The 7,320-nt window shown below is 36.3% G+C and overlaps 1 protein-coding gene across 1 annotated transcript; it reads right to left on the reverse strand.

Moving 5' to 3' along the window:
• Positions 1–691: 691 nt before the first annotated feature.
• LOC135771378 (uncharacterized) lies at positions 692–6,394 on the reverse strand. Its single transcript, XM_065281592.1, has 12 exons — positions 6,348–6,394; positions 4,529–4,582; positions 4,375–4,419; positions 4,247–4,294; positions 4,122–4,160; positions 3,999–4,031; positions 3,871–3,915; positions 3,661–3,711; positions 3,542–3,577; positions 1,530–1,568; positions 1,335–1,379; positions 692–1,164 (listed from the first exon to the last, which is right to left on the reverse strand). The coding sequence occupies exons 1-12, from the start codon at positions 6,367–6,369 to the stop codon at positions 1,130–1,132; spliced, it is 492 nt and encodes a 163-aa protein (XP_065137664.1). The 5' UTR covers positions 6,370–6,394; the 3' UTR covers positions 692–1,129.
• Positions 6,395–7,320: the final 926 nt, after the last annotated feature.

The following is a 7,320-nucleotide window of genomic DNA, read 5'->3' on the forward strand; positions in this document are numbered from 1 at the left end:
ACATACATAGATACAGGTCAAGTGCTTGAATCTATTTTATGCAAGAAGTTTTCTGGAGGAAAAAATAGTGCAGGATAATATCATAAATATTCTAGACTTTTTAAGCACACGTGCTAAAATGTTTGCTTTAAATGCTTATATCTTCTGTATGTGAATGTTGATTCATACCAAAATGCTTTTTTGCATAGTTGTGTTTGACACATGAAAACGTCTCGGGTTACGTATGTATCTGTTGTTCCCTGAGAAGGGAACGAGACGCTGCGTCTCCCTTGCCATACTTCCTGCGTCCCTGTAACGCCGTCTTTGGCAATATTTCAGATAGCGATATACTTCCTGGCTCCCACATCACCCTGTCTTTGTCGTTAAGCCTCACCATTGGTTGAATTTGATATACACATTTAGACACACTTACATCTGGAGGCGTCCCCAAAGTGTCACCACAGTGACGCAGCGCGAGTTCCCTCAAAAGGGAACTGTAACAATGTATCTTAAAAGGTAACATGATGTAACCTTGCTCTCACTTGAGATGTGTCCCCACATTTAGTCCTTGAATTTGAAGTTAACTAAGGTGTGGAAACCCTGTCTCTAGGTGGACCACCTTAAACTAGTATTGGACCTGCAGTTCTTTCAAAACACTTGAACACCATGTGAAACACTTGAATTTGATGTTCAAAATAGATGATCCATTTAATGTAAAGATTATTTTCAATAAGACATTCAGCAATATACAATTTTTGATGTTTGAAAAGATTATTGCTTCAACATCTAGGCAAGAAAGCAACATTACAGGGGATAAAAAAACGAATGCATTTACACAGCGTGTTTACTTGGATTGTACGAAATGTCACAATATTGATCAAATTGAGCTTTGTCATTTCAAATTTCTCTCCTCTCGATTGTACTAAAGAAACAATTTAAGGGCACTTTTATAAACAGGCGCAATATAAAGTTAACTTACAGTATTATCTGAATGTTTAAATAAAACAAATGGACACACGAACACACACACAGACACACAAAGACATCGGCTAAAGTCTAGCGAGCGGGTTTACGATTCCTCTGCCAGGCGTTCTGGTCTATACACTGAAACCTGTAACGCAGTAACTTCACACGAGGCTTCATGTGAAAGTCAGCAGGTATCTTCCAGTTCCACATTTTCTGCACCTTTCAAAAAGCACAGAGATCAGGGGAGAAAGTCAAACTAGTTACAATACAGATATTTGCAGATATACAGATAGAAAATCTATCACCAAATCTGAAATAGTTAGGTTTTCTTTATCATGCTGATGTTATTGAAACAGAAGTGATGGATCTGCACAAACGTTCATCCTCACCTTCAGGACCCTGACCTGATGTGTGGTACTGTTCACCTGCTGATACTGGACAGAGCAAACAAAACAGAGAAAACAGAAGAGCCGTTCAGCACCTGCTTTTACTCGATCTATCTCTCATTCATATATTTATTCATTAGTAAAGAAAATAATTTATGTGTAATAACGGGTGTATGTGTAAACCCTCATGAGGCTTACCAGCTGTCTGTGTCTGTTCTGTAGCACCAGGACGGCCTGCTGAAGAAAAAGTTAACAAACACATCGTGAAGCTGTGATTCTCAACCCTGACTTGTATAGCATGTCTGTCGTCATATTAGAAATACTCAGAAATCATGTACTTGCATGCACAACAGTATTTTATATGCATATTTTCTTATTCATTCTACATCCTCCATTTTTGTGTCAGGTGACTTGCATTTGCATTCACCAAAACTAACTGCAACCAATATTTTTTGTGACCCAGTCTGTGTAACCCAAAAGTTGTGATTTACTGTTTTGTAAATTAAATCATCCTACATAATGTAAAGCAGGTGTTTTCAAACTTTTTGATGGCAGAGACCCCCATCTATGCTGAACCCATTTCCTAAAATATATATCTATATTTTTACAGAAACATTTAAACTCGTTTTTATAAATAGTAATTTTGATATTTTGATAAAGACAGCAAATTGTTGTCTTTGTCTTTTATCTCTTTAAATTTTCTGGGACCCCTTTGAAACACTTTTGGGGGTACCCGGACCCCAGTTTGAGAACCACTGATGTGCACATATAATCGTGATATCTGTAATATTGACTGAGTAAGATCGCGTCAAAGATTGAAATCAATATGAAATCAAACTTTGATGCTCTTCATCTCATCATTAGTTTATAAGACTTTCAGATTGCATTTACAGACAGGGTCACTTATGAATTTGGCAACCCTTCATCTTCTGTGTCTTTATGGGATACAATTAGGTACGACTAATGATTAATTGTCTGTTTTATTGCTTTGACATTTAACTCCCATATTTTTAGTTTTTGTTCATGAAATTAAATCTTTTGCCAGTTTTACCTGGCATTAAATATTTATACACATAACACATATGTAAAAGTACTTATTTAATAAATATATCTTTCAAAAACTGAAAATTCTTCATAAGATTCTTCACAATAAAGTGTCTAAAACAATTACTGAAAATAAAAATGCAATCAAAATAAACTGACTATACCAGAACAGGCCTTAGTATTATATTTAGTACTGGACCACACGTCTGTAGTGGCTGCAAAAATCAATTCCTTACAGATCCTTAAGAATGGCATCCTTCACTTCCCTAAATTTGGAATTGTTGTTTTGCCAATGTATGTTTGACCTGGCAGTTCTTACTACTTATCAAAGTTTTCCAGCATTTCTTTAAATGCCATTTTTTTCTCACTGTACCGAATGGCTTTGACATGTGACACTGTCAGTTAAAGCAGTGGTTCTCAAACTTTTTACGCATTCAGCCCCCCTTGTGTACGGTGCACTTCTTCGCGCCCCCCCAAAGAAAATTTAGGACAAACATTTTTTTTTAATTAAACTACATGTTAAGTTATACAAAGTAGTGCTGTTGGTTAGTAGCCTTATTTATTTTAGGTTTAATTACACAGAATTCATGATAAATGATTCATTATAAAATGTCATAAAACTGGGGCCCCCCTGGCACCATCTCGCGGCCCCCAGTTTGAGAACCACTGAGTTAAAGAGCTCTATCTGAAACGGTTTTGTTAATACAGGAACTGCAGGCAGCTCCCCCTTGTGTTTTTAGAGAGATGTGCAATCATTGCGGTGATCTGAAATTATTGCGATGAGGTCGATTATTTAATCATTGCACCATGCTTCTGGTTATTTCTTATTAAGGTTTTGAATATACTAATTTTGTATTTTGCAACCTTATATATGAAGGGCAGATGTTGTATTCTTTAATAATGATGTGATGCGAGTTAAATGAGGTTTGTTAGATGTTGAGGTGGCACCAGGACATCATTAAAAACACTGAAATCAAACCAACTACTTTCATGTGTAATTGTGTCACCTGTTAGTTTAGTTTAACATGGATTATCATTTACCATCTGGTTTAACAGGATTAACCCGGTTATGTTGCACAGAAAACGAGGGCGGATAAATAATAAATAATTATTTTAATAAAAGAAACAAATCTTTCAAATAAGTTGTAGATGTCTTATGAACTTACTTGGACTCCCGAGAGTCCCTTGAGGTTCAGCTGAGGCTAAAAAAGATTAAAAAAAAAACAGCAAATAATTGATTTACAGTTCGTATAAAGTGAGCTGTTATAGTCGATCTGTTACACACCTGTGCCCATGACATCTGTCTGTGAAGAAACTGCCAATGGATCTCCTGTGGCTGAATGTTCACAAAAAAATCATAAGAAATGATATTCTGCAAACAAAGCTTTTAGATGCTTTCAATCATTTAATTGATTGGTTTTGTTTACTTTAGTTATTGAATAAACTTACCTGGACAGCTCACCCATCCCATGTGATTTATTCAAATGTAACATACCTGGTAAATGTGTCTGTACCACATCACTATGTGTCTGTGAGGCATCTGAAAATGATATAATGTTGAAATGTAAGAATCCTACAGTTGTTTTTGATAATTATCATTTATATCCTCTGACATCTCCTGACCTGTATATCCAGTCCCCGTCTCATGCACAGAATCTGCTTTTCAGAAACACACGCTACACATGAAACACCTGCATGAGTGATAAACTGACATGTGTCTGTATGTGCTGAGATATTCACCGCTACCTGTATACTTTAGCAATCCATCAGTCACAGCTAAACGGCCTATATAACAGAAATGAGACAGATTTCATCATTTTTTTATACAAGCAGTGCTGCTGAAATCATAGATGTGCAAAGAAAAAACTCACTCATATCTGTCTGAACATTTCCATCTGTCACAGATTCACCGGGTGCACCTGTTCACAGCAACATCAGACGGCTGTTTGTTTTTACTCAGATTATAACATGTCATTTGAGAGATTATTAAAGATTGTACCTGCCGTATCTGTCTGCACACTCGCACCTGTCAAGCTGTCATGACCTTCGAAAAACAAAATTGAGACAATTTGAAAAACATTCAAATCATTCATGAAAAGATGGAGATCAGCTGATCATTGCATTAAGACAACAGATCAATAAAGTTTGCTTACCAGTGGTGTCAGCGTAAGGACTGAGTGTGTGATCATTTACATCAAGAGTGCCAGCTGAAATAAAACACAGTAAATAAGGCTTTTTAATTTAAAGATATATTATTTCCTTTTTGCTCTCCTTAAAGTACAGCTTACTACACCTCACTCTTAACTCTTTCCCCGCCATTGACGAGTTTTTCCAGCAATCTGTATTTCCGCTATTATACACCAGATGGCACTCTTACCTAACTTATAAAACACTGAAGCAACCCCTTGGGGCAAACAGTAAGAACTCTGTGTATGTTTTGATCAAAAGTAATTCACAAAAATGCAATTATCTCAGCTGTTCGCTTAAAATTTAGTATTTTTGAAGAAACCTACCCATATTTGAGAGGTATAAATTAAATGTTTTTTTTTTTTTTTGAAAAGCAGAGATTTTCTTTCATTTGATATATTTAAAGAACATTATTTTCTGGAAGGCATTAAACCTTAAAAATCATTAAAAATGCTGCCACTGGCTGGGAACTTTTTAAAAAAAATTAAAAATGTTAAGTACTTTTCTACATTCCCATCACTTTAAGAAAGGGGGTATTCATTTTTTACACTTTTTTTGTGTTATGCTTTTAACACCCTTATCATTATTATTAACATTGTGTGTCATTTTAACCCATAAATATATTTAAACTAAATATATTTTGTAGAAAGTAATATATTTCAAAATGTATTTTTAAGGGCAAGCAAATACTTTTCTAATTTTACAATCCATACGGCAAAAAAGCATTCTTTGCAAAAAAAAAAATATATATATATATATATATATATATACACAAACTAATTTTATAAAGAATATTTTTGAATTTGAAAATATATTTAATTTTAATCTTTTTAAAACTGTTATGTTTACAGGTTCGTAACACAAACAAAGTAGATATAGTATGCTAGATATATATTTTTAAAGCTTTAAAATGTATTTATTAAATGTTTAAAAAAATGCCCAAAAAAAGATATCGCTGAAAAAAATGTTTGTAAAAATATTTCAAAATATATTCTAGCAAATATAGTTTTTTGCCATTTTTTGTATATTTTGAAATTTAAAAATATTTTTTGCCATATGGGAACACATGTGTCATTTTGTGTTGATTTTGATGTGTGTATTATGGCACAACGCATTTAGTGTGTTGTCCCTAAACTAACACTGATTGTGTTGTTTTTAAGAGTCTTTTTCTGTTATGTACAACATGTTTTATAAGGCAAAATTGTGCAAGGCAAAATGAAATGTTTTCTTTCTGTTGCAGTTCAATGTTGTCAGAATCAACAACTTGCCATCAGATATTTTTCCTGGGCTGGGAAGATTAACTTTGTGCGCTTTGCTTGCAACAGTATGCTTCTCAATGAATTACAGTGAAATGCCGCTACATCCAAAAGCCAGGGGGCGCTCTCATGCAGAAACTCAATATGTGCCGCAGAAGAAGAACCATACACACGCAGCTCCAGGAAATGCCTTAAGCATATATTTATATTGCTGTTCTTTAAATCAAGTATTTTCATGATAATAAAGAATATTTATAATATTTATGTTTGACGAGAGTTGCTTTTCAAATGCACGTTATAAACGACTCAAACTCAGTGATTTTAGATTGATAAGGACTTCCTACTGATCAAAGAGAGTCATAATACATGAAAGAGCTGTGCAAACATCCCCTTTGAATCGATTTCAGACGGGTATTATTAGTATGAATCGTCCCTGCCCTGACAGCCAAGAGAAGATACGTAAACTATGCATCATGGATAACAAATCAGTGGACTTTCAGTTTTGTCATAGCTTAGAGTGATTCAGTACCAGCTGTGTGATGCGTCTCCATAGCAACAAACTGATGCTCAGTTACACCTGTTCAGATAGAGAATCATACATGTGAAAACATCATCTCCAGGATAGAGTCAGTCTGTCAATAACATGTGTGTTACGAGTGAAGCTCCTGCTTCGCTCCTCGATCACCACTAGAGGGAGCCAGCCCCTGGGTATTAGTGTTATTCAGACTACGTTTCCCATGAGCCCACATACCTGAACTGATTTCGCCTGCACCTGATTCCCATCACTCTGCCTATTTAAGACTCTTAGCAATGGGCTCTCTTTGCGAAGTCTTGATTTGCTCTGGCATCATTTCTAAGCGTTATTATTCTGTCTGATTACCCCGTGCCTACTTTGGAGTGTTTATTGACTATTCTGATTGTCTGCCGCCTGCCCCGACCTCTGCTTGTGTTTTGACTATTCTTTGCCCGCTGCCTGCCTTGACATCTGCCTGTTTACTCACTACGAGATTGCCTTACCCTCCATATATGTGTTTGCTGGTGTTTGACCCTGCCTGTACGACAACGAGTGAAATAAAGTTTGCAAATGGATCCTCAGCCTACTGGAGCTTCATTACAGAAGACTTCGCCGCAAAGCGATCCAGCGACCGTCTCTCAAATCACTACGGAGTTGTCGGTTCAAGCTCACCAGCTAGCAGCACAACAACAACAACTCGGACACCTTAGCACCGTAACCGAGGAGTTGGTTAGGACTTTACAAAGGTTACAGATCTCTCCGTCCGCAGCGACGAATGCTTCATCGAGCGGAAGTGCTCATTCAGCATCGGCTACTGTGAACCCTCGATTAGCCTTTCCTGAGAAGTTCAACGGTGATCCAGCCAAATGTAAGGGCTTCTTATTACAATGCTCTCTGTTTGTCTCGCAACAACCGGGTTTATACCCCACGCATGCAAGCCGAATCGCATTTGTGTGCAATTTACTCACTGATAAAGCGTTGGACTGGG

Source organism: Paramisgurnus dabryanus, chromosome 19 (genome assembly GCF_030506205.2).
Source record: "Paramisgurnus dabryanus chromosome 19, PD_genome_1.1, whole genome shotgun sequence".
Classification (NCBI taxonomy): Eukaryota; Metazoa; Chordata; class Actinopteri; order Cypriniformes; family Cobitidae; genus Paramisgurnus; species Paramisgurnus dabryanus.